Below are 15,947 nucleotides of genomic sequence, written 5' to 3' on the forward strand. Positions count from 1 at the left end.
TATAGTGCTCTCATAGTCCAGATGTATTTTTTTTTTATATAACCACAGGATGTTAATGTCACAGAACAGAATGACAGCCTCAGCACTGCTGGATATTTGAGCGTGCTGAATCCATGAATAAAAATGACAAAATTGAGTCAGCAGTGGAAACTGTAGAAAGCCACACATGGCGTCAACACGCCACTAAACTTTCTCAGCCCAACTTTATTCCAAGCTGTCGAACTGGCTCTGGAAATTACTCTAGCGATGGAAAGGCTTTTTAAATAACAGTTTGTCATCTTTTTTTGTGCTTGTGTGTTTGTCAGGTTTTTAGTCCTCAAGGCTCAGGTTGTGTTTCAGAATGAAGGTGACAGCTGGGCTTTGGCAAGACCTGCCACCCTCTTTTAGATCACTGAGATAGCACACAAAGAGATTGACACGTACACACATACAGATACACAACAGCAGACCCCAGCAGCTATTTCGTCTTTGCTCCCTCTTTCCATATCTCTGCCAGGCTATTTCTCTTCTCTGCTCTCTCCATCTCCTCCCAGCCCTCCTTTATTCCAGTTATCAGATAGTAGAGATTGACACATCTGTTTTCTACCAGGGAGTGTGGAGCTAACAGCGTAGCAGACCTACAATAGCAGAAGATCTTATATATCATGGCAGCTACCACAAACTTTGTTTAGATTAGGGTTCTCTGGAAGTTGTTGTTTCTATATGTGCAGTATAATGGGTTTTTGTCTTACTAGTGCATTTGTTATCACATGATGCTGATTGATGTCCTCTGCATGGCTAAAACTAAATTTACTCTTAGTAATTCAATTTCCTCAACTTCCTGCTTCTATAGTTCCTGCGCTATATGGTAATTTATAAGCATCCATTCCAAGTTATTTCAAAACATAATGATTTGCTATAAGTCATTAACCATAATTCTTTTAAACTGCAAAACAGTTTTTCAGTTCTACATCGTTCATGTGCTGAAAAAAGTCCTTTTTCCCCCAACTGAAGGGAAGTTGAATAGAGCTGACTAACGGGGACAAGATGTCCGGGCTCCTCATTCATCACATAACTCTGCACTCACTTCCACAGGGACGACGAGCATGCCCTGATCCTGCAGTACTGTCAGGCGCTGGGAGGGGAGGGCTCCCCCTTCAGTCAACCACAGAGTCCGGCCCAGATCCTACAGGCTGTGGAGAGGGAGGAACGGGGCGAGCTGGAGCGGATCATAGCTCGCTTGGAGGAGGAGCAGAGGTGAGGCAAAACAACTGCCCATTAATGAAACTTCAGAGAATTCAGTGTGGAAAGACGTTGAGTAAATATAGGAAAATATCATTTATGTTTGGACAATCTCCTTAAACTGGATAATCATGCCTCAGTTTGGATTTCCACAGGATCAATACAAAGTTATTAAAAGTATTGAAATGTCTGTTTTATAGAAACTGAAATGTTCAAAATACTTGAAAATCAATGCTTATCTTTTTCTTTTTTGTCGCTCTTATGTTCACTCAAAGCTTCTGGGTGTCATTTGAGTCCATGGGCTCATTGTCACACTCCAGAGCACAATATATAAACATCCACACACTTCCCGTACCCCCAGTGTGTCTCACACGCCAAGTCCTTCTCTGGCTTGATTAGTAAATGGAGATGGCTTAGAGGCAGAGTCACTCTACGATCTATTGTTGCAGTGATGCATTTGCTCAGCCAGTGGCTCGACTGGACTGATTTAAGACTGATTACACACATACACAGGCACTCCGGGAGAGAGAAGAGAGAGAAAGCTTTACTGCCAGCCTCATAAATGCCAACTAAGTAAAGTGTGGCAGCTTATAGTTCTGCACTGAGAGAGAGAGGGTGGGAGTGAAGCGAGAGATATGCTGGTGGGTCCTTTACGTCTGCCTATCCACTTCAAATTGGATTTCACTCAGAAAGCAGAAAGCAGAGGTAAACATCACTCTGAAATTTTAACTTGGAACCCCACTGTGGGGGTTTAGAAAGTAGCTTTTGAATCCTCAGTATGAGATTCTCAGTGAAAATAAAAGTGTTTAGTTTGTAATAATTGTTTAATCATAGGAAGTATCACAGAGGAGAGAAGCCTTCCAAGACTAGCAGTTGCAGCATGAGAAAAAGGCACAGCATAGATTTTTATATATATACACTACCGTTCAAAAGTTTGGGGTCACCCAAACAATTTTGTGTTTTCCTGAAAAGTCACACTTATTCACCACCATACGTTGTGAAATGAATAGAAAATAGAGTCAAGACATTGACAAGGTTAGAAATAATGATTTGTATTTGAAATAAGATTTTTTTTACATCAAACTTTGCTTTCGTCAAAGAATCCTCCATTTGCAGCAATTACAGCATTGCAGACCTTTGGCATTCTAGCTGTTAATTTGTTGAGGTAATCTGGAGAAATTGCACCCCACGCTTCCAGAAGCAGCTCCCACAAGTTGGATTGGTTGGATGGGCACTTCTTGCGTACCATACGGTCAAGCTGCTCCCGCAACAGCTCAATGGGGTTCAGATCTGGTGACTGCGCTGGCCACTCCATTACCGATAGAATACCAGCTGCCTGCTTCTGCTCTAAATAGTTCTTGCACAATTTGGAGGTGTGTTTAGGGTCATTGTCCTGTTGTAGGATGAAATTGGCTCCAATCAAGCGCTGTCCACTGGGTATGGCATGGCGTTGCAAAATGGAGTGATAGCCTTCCTTATTCAGAATCCCTTTTACCCTGTACAAATCTCCCACCTTACCAGCACCAAAGCAACCCCAGACCATCATATTACCTACACCATGCTTAACAGATGGCGTCAGGCATTCTTCCAGACATCTTTTTAGCATCTGTTTGCTGTCACAAATGTTCTTCTTTGTGATCCAAACACCTCAAACTTGGATTCATCCTCACCAACACTTTTTTCCAGTCTTCCTCTGTCCAATGTCTGTGTTCTTTGCCATCTTAATTTTTCTTTATTGGCCAGTCTCAGAATGGCTTTTTCTTGCCACTCTGCCCTGAAGCCAGAATCCCGCAGCCGCCTCTTCACTGTAGATGTTGACACTGGTGTTTTGCGGGGTTTATTTAATGAAGATGCCAGGGGACCTGTGGCCGTCTGTTTCTCAAACTAGGGACTCTAATGTACTTATCTTCTTGTCAGTTGTGCAAGCGGCCTCCCACTTCTTTTTCTACTCTGGTTAGAGTCTGTTTGTGCTGTCCTCTGAAGGGAGTAGTACCACCGTTGTAGGAAATCTCAATTTTTAGCAATGTCTCGCATGGAATAGCCTTCATTTCTAAGGACAAGAATAGACTGTTGAGTTTCAGATGAAAGTTCTCTTTTTCTGGCCATTTTGAGCGTTTAATTGACACAAATGTGATGCTTCAGAAGCTCAATTGCTCAAAGGAAGGTCAGTTTTGTAGCTTCTGTACAAACCTAAACTGTTTTCAGATGTGTGAACATGATTGCACAAGGGTTTTCTAATCATCAATTAGCCCTTCTGAGCCAATGAGCAAACACATTGTACCATTAGAACACTGGAGTGATAGTTGCTGGAAATGGGCCTCTATACACTATGTAGATATTGCACCAAAAACCAGACATTTGCAGCTAGAATAGTCATTACCACATTAGCAATGTATAGAGTGTATTTCTTCAAAGTTAAGACTAGTTTAAAGTTATCTTTATTGAAAGTACAAGTGTTTTCCTTCAAAAATAAGGACATTCAATGTGACCCCAAACTTTTGAACGGTTGTAGTGTATGTTATAGTATATATATATATATATATATATAATATAATATATAATAATATATATATAAATATATATATATATTATTAAATACATGGCAAAGATATGTAATAATACCATTAAAGCTCAGCTTTCAGCAACAGAAGTCCACTGATCTATTTATACAAGGATATATATCATAGGAACACTGTCAAGTTAATGGTTACACATGGCTATAAGTCTTACTTCTAAACAAGTAAACAGACCAGTAAAAAAGGAAAATAATGTAAGATACATGTCCAAGGTATATCTATATATATATATATATATATATATATATACATACACACACACACACACACACACATATACAGGCATACTGTGCATGCTCAAATACATAAGGCTATTTATCTATTTATAGATTATATACTACATAAATACAAATATATGCACATATGCTGTTCAGTTACAAAAGCATATGTATATAGTACACACATGTGCATCGTGCACAATGACACCTGTGTTCATGTTCACAAGTAAACATGTACTAAAACATGTATACATATACCGATGTAATGTTGCCTTTAGGGAGAGTCAATAACCCTACATTGAACTCGATGGATAATTAATTAAAGGAAGAACCAACCAAGTTTTTCGTTCCATTTGTCAGCTGTTTGAACATACTGTACATACACAGAAATGTACATTTGTACATACAAGATCAAATTAAAATGATTAAAGATGCGGTGTAAATTGTAGATTCATGTAACCAGTGGTGGAAAGTAAGTATAATTACTCAAGTACTGTTCTGTACTACATATATCTGACAGCTGGAGTTAATAGTGACTTCACAGATTAAGATTTTACATACAAAACATAAACATCTGATTTATGTTAAGTATATATAATATTTATTAAGTACCCAGCACTAAGATACCTACAAATGCATGCATCACTGGTATAATCCAATGATATAACATAATAGTATAGTACACTCTTTTACTTTTGATTTTTTAAATGCATTTTTCTGATAATACTTCCTATTTTTTACATTAATGCATACATAATTTTAAGTAAAATTTGAAATACAGGACTTTTACTTGTAACAGAATATTTTTAAATTACTTCTACCTGCAGTAAATGATCAGAATACTTCTTCCAGCTTTGGGTGTGACAGATGCGTGTTATGTTTCTGACCCCAGGAGCCTGCAGAGGGAGTATGAGCAGCTAAAGGAGCAGCATGGCCAGCGAGGAGCCCCTGCTGGAAGCCCCTGGGATTCTGAGGGTTCTTTTGCCCATCCTGTTGAGGCCGATCTTCTAGCTGAGGCCAAGCTGCTACGACAACACAAGGGCCGGCTGGAGGCCCGCATGCACATCCTGGAGGAACACAACAAACAGCTTGAGTCTCAGCTCCACCGCCTCCGGCAGCTACTGCACCAGGTGACAGAACACAATTGTTGGGCAGTTTTATCCCAAGATGCCACAGGTTATGGCTAAGAGGTAGAGAGATGGATACTCATAGACTCATATGTTACAAAGATAATCGGTCCTCAGGATTGGGTTGTTTCTTGTTGTTGTGGAGTTTTTGTGACAACTGCAAAGTGGGCTTGTTTGAAATGGATTCAAACTGCAGCTGTGAAGAGGCCATTTGCAGAAAGAATGGCTGTAGTTCTGGTGCTTAGCAACAACATAGATGTTGTTAGTTGTCTACTAATGGAAAAGGACTTAATTTAAGTAGATAAATCACAATGCCGTGATGTAACAGCAAGTTAGAAACATTTGCCAGCTTTAAAAAGCTTGGTATGTAAGCTTTGAAAGTAACATGAGACAACTGACATATTCCCCCAAGACACAGTAATACAGAGAACTAATCTTTTGTAGCAGAGTTTGCACTGGTGATTTTGTCGTTATTTGGTGATGTTCTCAAAAAATAAATGAAATCAATACACTTCTTTCAGAGGAAGTAGGAGTTTTTTTCTAATGAAGTTGTCTTTTCCTTGAGTTCATTAGGCTTGTTGTTGGGGAGCAGCAGGACAGTAGACACAGTTCACAGACTCACTCACTCACAGTGAAACTCGTAAATACTAACACTCATTTAAAAAATGCAAAACCAATGATGCAAAATGCCTCCAATAAATTAATGGATTCTTTAAAGGTCCTTCAGGCCTACTTTTTCACCTTTGAAACTCCACAAAAACATCCACGCATTTGTGTGTGAACGTGCTAACCCATTCAGTTTTTAGTTTTAGTTTGCTGTGCCTTTGAATAACCAAATCTGTTCATCAGCCGCTCAGATAAGATCCTAATCACATCATTACCATTCAATCCAGGGGTCTAGCATTCGCTCTCCGTCCCTCTATCAATAACTTCCAGATTTGTTTATGCCCAGCCTAATTGCTCACAGAGGTTGGATTGTTTGTGCCAAGTGAAAAAAGCACAACCCTCAAGCCAAACAAACAGCAATCCCAACAAATCAGACTGAGCAAACACAGTAGCAGGTTGCAGGCTCTCTGGTAGCAGTAATAACTCACAACAAATATGGCCTGAGGAAGGCAGCTGACATGACTCGGCAGATTTTTGCACCCATCCTTCGCCATATTGGAGATTTCCCTCCACTTTAAACAGTAGATCGATGTGTCATACTTTAGCTACTTCATTTACTGTTACGTACAATTCTTAATTACTCTAAAAGACAAAAAAATGCAAACATGGCACGCACATCTACCTACATATACTAAAAATGCCCACGCTAAATAAGAACTTCTGTTTTCTGACATTTACGTCCCCAGAGTCCCGATGATATGTCAACATGTCTTTCCATCAACTGCAGCATTACTGCCAAGCTGCAGAATAATAAACCTAGCCAGTTTGAAGGCACGCACTAAATTCATACTCCTGAAGGCTGAACAAAGCCCTGACCTTAGCTATTCTCAGACAAGCCTCAAGACAGTGGCTGTGCTCTAGAGACGTTTCCAACATGTTAACCTTTACTGGCGCCAGGGGCACCAGGAGATGATGATGATGATGATGATGAAGAAGAAGAAGGGGTGACGAGGGAGGGAAAGGCAGGCTATATTGATTTGGTTTCTTGCAGTTGAAAAGCAGAAGGGAATGTGTGAGTCGGCCGTAAATGTCACCGGGCATCAACTGTTCCCTTCTGTGCATCAGAGCAACAGAGCGGGCTTTCACCAATTGATCAACTGTCCACAGTATTCCATTTAACCAATCCTAATCTGTAATTGATGGATTGAGATACTGTTTTGTTATGTTTTTAGGAGTAACTGGGGTTTTTACTGTCATTGTGTTCTCTTTTTGTTGGTTTGACAAACTGCTTTCATCAGACTCTTTGTATCAGCCATGACTTAAGAAAAGAGTGAGAAAAAAAAATGGGATTGCACATTATAACTCGAGCTGTGAATCTCTGTGTACATGGCTAAATTCTGACCACTGTCTGTTGTGGTCTTCTCATTGATACTCAAGACATGTTGGGACACAACAGGTTTTCTGTAGTCATAGTGTAGACAACAGTGGATAGCAGTATGAACCAATAGAACAGTGAGGCAATCTGTCACAGGCAAAGGCCTGTCTAAAACAACGTGAATAAAAACCCTGCTAGATTATTGTAGATCATCTGCATTCCCTGTCTGCTCCTGCTGCTCCTGAGGCGGCTGCATTAATTTCAGTCACATAAGCTGCAGGTGAGATAGATTTCCAAATGTGTTAGATAGGAAAGCTGCGAAAATAACGGCAGGACAAATATGGGTCTTCTCCCACAGAAACTTTGATCTTATGCTTTAGAGACACAGCATGTATTGTGTATTATTACAGTATAGATTTGATCTTGTGACTTAGAATTAAGTCATTCATGTTGCCAGGAATTTTTATTGTTACACTCCACAAAATAACTCTGCACATGGCAATTAGCCAGAACATTAAAAATCTAACTTAAAAATCTGTTTAAATTTATTAAAATGTAATTGATACAGTAGCATATCAGACTGAAGTTGGGACATTGGTAGAGACACGTTTATGAGAAATGTTTTTGTACACACAACAAAAGGCTCATTGTGCCGCCCTCTAGTAATCCCTTGTCTCCGCCTGGGGCCGTGAAGCACAGCTAATTTGTTTTTTTAGTGATCAAATATATTCAGAAAACATAACATTCACGAACAGTTACAAACAACACACTGGGACATAGGAATGCGTCCCAGGGCCACAAAAACACAGAGAGGAAAAACGGGAGAGAGGGAGACAAAACAACACATGCAGAAACACACACACAGAGACAGACACAAGGCAAGGGACCAGTCACACACGCAAACAAAAGAAAAAGCTGCAGCACAAATTCACAGCATGGGCGTCAATGAGCCAAGTGTCCTTCCCGGGGCTCCACCTATGGGAGCCGTAGACGGTTCCATATATGTTACGTCCAAAAGCATGGCTAATTTTAAAGTTGTCAAGCGGATCCCAAGCGGAATAATTATGTTATAAAAATATATATTAATGGAGTTTTTTTTATGCCTTCTTTCCTCTGTGTATATGTCTCTCTCTCTTTTTCTCTCTTTCAGCCGGAAATGGACTCAAGGGTAAATGGAGTGTCCTCTCCAACTGTGCAAGGTCCAGGTCCACTTACTGAAAACTCAGGTGAGACACTTAAGCTCAAAAAGACTTCAGACACAGCCACTCACACTACATCTGATCTTGATATATGAAGATATGTCCTTTCAAATGCATACGCTATGGCAGGAGCTACAAGGCAGTGTTCGGCAGGTACACTGAACATTTGAACTTTGCTCTTACCGCTGTGTGTGTGTGTGTGTGGTGGTTGTTAGGTTGTGTGTGTGTGTGTGTGTGTGTGTGTGTGTGTGTGTGTGTGTGTGTGTGTGTGTGTTCAGATGAGCTGCTGGACCACCACAGCAGCTCTGACCTGGCAGATGTAATGGAGCAGATTAACAACTCCTTCCCTGCATGCAGTCGTAAGTTTCCCACTCCTCCTCTCTCCCACCATGTCTTCCCAGCTTCTGATGGCAGATTTGTGTTTTGCCACAGCAGTAACGTAGTGCATGTCACACCGTTTAACTGTTCATACTTCATCCCTCCCTTTGTACCCTGGTTGTAAATGGACTGCATTTATGTCGCACCTTTCTACCTTGCCTCTCATTCACACATACATTCATACACTGATAATGCCCATTGGGAGCAACTTGGGGATCAGTGTCTTGCTCAAGGACACTTACGGATTGGACCGTCAACCTTGTGATTAAAGGACGACTTGCTCTACCTTCTGAACTAAAGCTGCCTCTTGTACAGCAATGGCATTCTTTCTCTATAAATGTGTCGGTAAAGTCATAACTTTCTCCACCACAAATTCCTAAAAATTCAACATGAACCCCTGAAATTTGTCATGTTGCAACAAACAAATCCTAACAATTGAAAAGCTGTAAGCAGAGAATGTTTGGCATTTGTGAATGTCAATGAATTGATTAATGGACTAAATGTTTCAACTCAAAAACAAATTGTTGTTTCAAGCTTAGATCTTCATTGCAATTAGAGAAACGCCGGTACTTTCTTGATGATGCTCCGTCCTCTTTCACCACCTCACACACTGCTGCTCTACATCTGTCTTCCTGACCTTTTACTGTCATTTGACTTTCTGGGTGGTGTATGTATGTACTGTGTGTGTGTGTGTGGGTGTGTGTGTGTGTGTGGGTGTGTGGGTGTGTGGGTGCGTGCGTGCGTGCGTGCGTGCGTGCGTGCGTGCGTGTATTGTCATGAACAAATGATAGCAGCTCTGCTCTTATCTGTAGTCATGAATTCAAAAGGTCTTACAATGAAGAGTGGTATATAGAGTATACTTTTTCAAAAAGTGTAATCATGGTTTGTGCAGTGCATGCAGATTCCTCTGCATTGTGACTTTGTGGTTTTTGAATCCGATGAATGCTTTCTCAGACACACGGATTTCACGTACAGCCTTGAGTTTTTTCTTTTTTATATTATCATTTAAATTTGATATTTGATTAGATCAAGAAAAACCTTCAACACTCATTACTTTTTATAGCAGAATTTGAAAAAGTATCCACCTCTGGGAATGTTAATCAAATAGAAAAATAAATAAAAATGTTTCAAATAGCGAGTTAGAGCTTACTGACTTTAAATTGCATTCAGATATTTAGAGTTAAAACTCCTATGAGGGCTTTAGTTAAAAATCCATTCTAATCTGGCAGACGCTCCGGTGTTATTAGCATTTGGTTACTGCACAGCTCCGAGGCACTGGGACTGAACAGCACGGAGCTGAGTGTGAGCAGGAATATGTGGGAGGCTGATAATTTAGTGTAAACTTCTAAAAACAGAGATAAACTGGGGGAGTTCAAGTCTGAAACTACTCTCTGCTTTGTCTTCCGCAGCCTCAAGCCTCTCCTCAAGACCACAGGTAAGCTGAGGTTCTTCCACTTTTTTAGATCCACAAAAGTTCTATAAATCAGTCTTTGTATTTGCAGCTTGTATTAAAGCTACTTTATGCTTTGTTGTCTGTGTTTATACGGGTTTGAGTAATTGGCCAAGGGGAGAGAACTTTGAGCAGAGCTACATTTTAGAGGTAATTACAGCTGCTGCCACAAAAGTAGCCGCCTCCATGTAGCCTTCACCTGCCTCAGCCCTGCACAATTTGGTGGCTTGTGAGAAAGAGACGGCTAATGGATCTCTCCAGAGTCCCATTAGCTGCACCTCTCATTCCCCCAGTCTGAGGCCAAGGTGCATTTTGGGACAGAGGTGTTGTGAAAGCCATTGCCACTGACCTGTAATTTTTTACTCCGCTCACCCCATTCTTTCCTTTCTCTCACTGTATTTTAAAACTGCTTAGCTTGTCTCTTCACACACAGCTAATACCTTTACACGCCAGTTAAAGTGCTTAGCTGCTACACATGGATTTGTGGTGGCCATTGCAAAACAGACATACTTTTTCTTTCATTTCTACTTCCCTCTTTGATGACCATTACACTTCAACAAATGGCTTTCAACATTTAACACCTTGAAAATTAATTTAAGTCAAGTTCATTATGAATTTCTATTATGCCTGCAATACACACTTAGTATATAGTACACTCAGGAAATGAAGTGAACTAAAGTTCCCATATCTTCTCAGTCTCCTCCTTGTATTTATTACTTATTTTTCATTGTCCTTGGCAAACACCATGCCATACACTTTGTTGTTTTTCACACAAATGCATGGGTTGAATAGGTTTGAGTACCTAAGTCCATTTCTGAGAAGAAGGCTTTGTTTTGTAAAATCTCCCCTGCATCATCCACGCCCACCTCCTCCCTTTCCTTCACTCTGAGCTCCTAATGGACTGTAACAGGCTTGAAGGACTGCAGTCCATTTACTAGCTTTAAAACCTGATTACTTTGTCTGAACATTTCTCATATTTCCACACAGTGATGTCTTGATGAAGAGAAATAAGGGGGGTTTACCTGCTGCCCTTCAAAGACAACAGTACAAACTTTCAGTGGGTCTACTTGAACCCAGGCGCACACCAGTTGTTTTAAAAGGTGTCATTTTTGTTGTTTTTTGTCGACATGATTTCATGTCTTTGTTCTCTGTTTTGCAGGTGATGTGAGGACCGTCCCAACAGACAATGGCGTGTGTGTGTGTGTGTGTGTGTGTGTGTGTGTGTGGGCACACATGGGAGTGTGTGGGCACACATGGGAGTGTGTGCGCACAGCAAGACCATTCCTAAACAAACAATCCCCCCGACCCTAAATCCCAAAGACGCAAAGGACCAGACAACTTAACTACTTTTACCACCTTGTCTTGTACTATGCAAACTGTACATTTTATGAACTGTAGATTGTACCTGAACTTGGTTCAACATTTGTCAGTGATTTGTTTAGATATGCAGATGAGTATATGGACACGGGGCTTTGTATAGTAAAATATGCTCTTTTTTTTCAGAGGGCAGTTTGAGATTCGTGTTTCGTTCTTTTTAATTGAGCCCTCACTGGGAATCTAACTGTTGATTTTCATGTCATTCCACAGCTTTTTACTCTCACGCCCCCAGTTGTGGTTATTTGTCTGTATGGAAGTAGACACAGTTTTCCATGTTTGGGAGCACGCACAGTTCCTTAGTAATAACATCTAGTGGCCAAAAGGATCATTTGAAATACTGTCACTTATCAAATCGTCTGTTTTGTTTTGAAGATCTATCATGTAGCATGCTTGATGTCAAGTTCCCCTTTAAAGCATTGATATGCCGGCAGACTTTTGTGTCGACTGCGATTTGATGTAAACTTTACCCCTTCTGTGCCTATACTGTTCCACGTGTGGAAGACAAGAGTTGACAGTTGATGAATGAAAGTGGAATTGTGTATAAAGAGAGACGTTTTGGAGAGTAAAAATTTCAATTTAAAGTTGTTCTGAATTTGGGGTTGTAAGAGGCCCACCGTCATTATCTAGAATAGTTTTTTTAAAAGATATATGTTCAGAAATCAGAGGAAAGCCATGATTGCCTTGCTACCTCAGAATCATAGACACAGTTTTGGTTTTGTGGTTTGTAAACTTGTTTAAAACAATTGTGATCACTTACAGAACCACAACAACCCGGTTTAGAATTCTAAGCTTTAGCTTACTGTATTGGTGTACACCACGACGAGGAGATACCAAATTAAAAAAAGAGTTCCTATTACTGTACAACAATGGGTCTGTGGCACGCTGAAGCTTGCCACCAGTTATGACGAGTATTACTTCATCTGTTGGTTTTTCCACTGGCCTTCTAGCACTGGTCCCTCACTGCGTTGTGTTGTCGTGCTATATTCTATCCTGTAAAACTTGTGAGACTGAACAACACTACTATAACCTCCTCTGACCGTTGACTAATGTGTTAATGATTACAATCATGATGAACCGTACCATAGCAGAACTGTGTCGCTTCTCCTGAGGTATGTAAAATAGATCGACCACACTACGTGTATTATGGCTATATGTTTTATTCTAAATAAAAATTTTATAACAAGTACGTGTCCCCCCCTATTTTTTTTACTCATCTGTTAATTCAATTGGCTGTAATAGATTGAGGATTTAAATGTGTAAAGGTAATATAGATGAATCACTTAACAGAATTGTATAATCACTGATCAGAAATTCATCCCGCCACTTAAACGTGTATTCATATGCAGAACTTGCCTTGCATTTAAAACAAGCTTTTACACTTACACCTGCTTTTGAGGAACAAAGGCTTAATTATAGCCAACTCCTCAGTGCCATCCAGCCACAATCTTAGCATTATAATTTATCAAAGGAATTGATCGTGCAGTGAGAGGTATCATTATTACATGTTTGCAGTGAGCATGCTGAGCTGTAACTCCAAATGAAGAATAAATGGTAATTATCCTCTTGTCCTTTTACTCCTGCCCTTCAAGCCCCATTTTTGTTCATTTAAGCAGCATCACTCTCTTGTGGCTGCATGCATCGATAATTCTTAAAGGTTGTGTGATGTTCGATTAAAAACATTTGGTCTGACTTGGCCGTGCTGTTGCTTATTGCTGGTCATAATATCTGACCGCATAAGTCATTTCATGGTGTAAAATCCGCTCATTTTAGCAACCGGTCAGATTAAATTATGTCCCGACAGAAAACTGTCTGTACTTTGAAGTCATAATTGTATTGTAAGCGTACTATGTCTACTCCACAACAGTTCAGAAGAAAAAGTGATTTCTGGCATATCAATCTCAGATATTTATATATTAGCCAAGTCTAAATAGCACTCCCTATCATCTATGGTCCAGCTGTTCCATAACACACTTCAATAATGCAACAGTAGCCAAGTGGTAGTGCACCCTAATTGGATCAGGGGCTACTGTACATATTCTGACTCACATCCTCTGGGCTCCCTGAGGTGCTCAAATTAGTCTACCACTCCCTGTAATGCACTGCAGGAATGAACTTGTTTGTAAAGGCAAAGAAGTTTGTTGACTAGCATACATACAGGATAGGTGGTACTTATTCCTTACTGGATCCCATTACAAAAAGAAGTGCACTGGTATTTTTATCAATATTAATATGACAATTAGGCAAATAGGTGAAGGATTTGGTTTAATTACTGCAACAATCTAATGTGCTCATATAAATTTTGTCAAAAGATTGCATGAGTTATCAGGAATCTTATTTTAAATTTTAAATTTTAATCCTGCTGAGACTCAGCTCTCTGTGATTTAGCACATTAGGCTGTCAAGTTCCAGTAAGGTGCAGTGTGCTTGCTAGACCGAGAAAAGATTAGTTTTCTGCAGTTCAACAAAAACTTTAAAAAAAAAATTAATTTAGTGGGTGTTTTAATAACTTTATTATAACTCAAATTCTCTGGCCCTCCAAATGGTGATCACATGTCAAGCTAAGCTACACAGCAGTGCAGCCCTGGAGCTAGCAGTAATTAGAAAATGCTTGTTCAAATGGAAGATTCAGTCAAACCAACGCTAATCAACAGCATCCTGCAAGCTATTTTCTCAATCTTAATCATGAGTCTGTAATGCTCGGTCACTGACAAACGAAATTGTTTAAATGGATTATAATACATTCATGACTGCGTTCGATTTAATTCGGAGGTCGGAACTGGGAATGTCGTCACACGACTTAATCGCGTTCCACTTACATGTCGGAAAAACAGAGACCGCATGAGACGGGACGGATGACATGGGACGCTCCAGGCTGCAGCCATATACTCTTGGAAAAACAGGGATGTATGGACTCTAGCCAGGTTGGCCATAGTTAGCACTACCAGTTGAAAGCAATTCTTTTTGTGGTATTTTGCACGTGCAAACACCGTAGCAACATGTCATGTCAACAGATAGAAGATGGACACGTCCACTGTGTGTTCAGCTGATTTTATGAGAACAAAGCACGGTTCTCTCCATATACAGTTAAAGAAGGTTCTCTACGAGTGGGAAGTCCGAATTCAAGGGGTGTTCCAAATTACATTTCCGACTAGTAACCGTGCTTCCAGTTTAACAGGAACGCAGCATCACAACGCGCGCGTGACTACCCGATGTAAGTCGAGTGCAGATTTGAGTCGCGCATGCGTCACTTAGCGACAATTAGCATACAAGATGCTAACGAGATATAACTTGAATGCCGTTTTGAGCTAACGTTAGCAATCAAACAATAAAACGTTTTTGACATGGATTTCACAAATTTCAGTATGACATGTTATCCCGTAAACCGCTTAAAATCTGAGCACGCGCGACTCAAATCTACACGATTTAAATCTGGGAGTGACACGCGTCGCTAACCAATCAAGGATCCAGCTGCGCCATCTTGAAATATATAATTGGTCATGTACTTTTCTTTAACGGTCTATGGTACTTCCATGTAGCCTACCGTTTAAAATAGAAGTATACATCTATTTTGTTTAATTATTGTTACTAAATTAATCTGAAATTCTGGATCAGCGACAAAGGCACTCAACCCCCTCTCCTCAGTCAGTTGGACGTTTTTCTGAAGAAAGGTGCAGTGTGAAACAGCTAAGTTATTTGTACTTTCTGTTAAATGTCAAACTTTTAAACTTTTTTTGTTTAGTGTAGTATTTTGTTTTAATATGCTAAATATAGGCTACTGAAGATAAGCTTGCTAGCTAAATTAGCATCCTCATTTATTTATTTTTTCCTTGAAAGATGTGCAGACCATAAGCCCAGACTTAGAGTCTTATGGAGCTGCTGTTTACTTAACCTAGTTTTTTTTGTAAAGTATACAATGTTCTTCCTACTCTTTTGTAGGTCTACTGCAGTTTTGTTTTCATTTTTGCCACTATTGGCTCTTGGGATAATAATGTCAGTTGCTGGGTCATATAGTCCCTACTGCTTTGGTCCAGACTGGAAGAGCCCACCAAACTGTTGGAGGAATTGTAATAAAACTGTGTGCACATTTATAATCTCGAGAAGATGAATGTTAGCATTGTCATTATGAGCATGCTGGTACACTGGCAATGCTGTGGTAAATAGCCACACAAACATTGCATTATTTATGTATTACATGTTACATTCATTGTTCAAAATTCAGTTTTATCACAAAACAAACCAATGGTGCATGATGTAAATGTAAATGTAAATGTGCTGTATTTATATAGCGCTTTTCTAGTCTTAACGACTACTCAAAGCGCTTGATGATGAAATTGTTACTACTCATACATGTTGATATTATATATGCCAGTATCTGTAATCTCTTACTCTGTTTGTGGGAACTCATTTATTTTATTTGAAAG

The 15,947-nt window shown here is 39.9% G+C and overlaps 1 protein-coding gene across 11 annotated transcripts in view; it reads left to right on the plus strand.

Moving 5' to 3' along the window:
• Positions 1-15,486, plus strand: part of utrn (utrophin) — a 185,434-nt gene extending 169,948 nt beyond the window's left edge. For 7 of the 11 annotated variants that reach the window (XM_032542253.1, XM_032542250.1, XM_032542254.1 and 4 more), the window contains 6 exons: positions 1,075-1,236; positions 4,908-5,145; positions 8,274-8,349; positions 8,601-8,681; positions 10,110-10,135; positions 11,310-12,713. In XM_032542253.1, coding sequence (XP_032398144.1) covers positions 1,075-1,236; positions 4,908-5,145; positions 8,274-8,349; positions 8,601-8,681; positions 10,110-10,135; positions 11,310-11,318 — 592 coding nt within the window. In that variant the 3' untranslated portion in view covers positions 11,319-12,713. Of the gene's footprint in view, positions 1-1,074; positions 1,237-4,907; positions 5,146-8,273; positions 8,350-8,600; positions 8,682-10,109; positions 10,136-11,309; positions 12,714-15,473 lie in introns of those variants that run through there. The other 4 variants (XR_004336060.1, XM_032542252.1, XM_032542251.1 and 1 more) reach the window with 4 other exon arrangements.
• Positions 15,487-15,947: the final 461 nt, after the last annotated feature.

Source organism: Etheostoma spectabile, chromosome 18, assembly GCF_008692095.1.
Source record: "Etheostoma spectabile isolate EspeVRDwgs_2016 chromosome 18, UIUC_Espe_1.0, whole genome shotgun sequence".
NCBI lineage: Eukaryota > Metazoa > Chordata > Actinopteri > Perciformes > Percidae > Etheostoma > Etheostoma spectabile.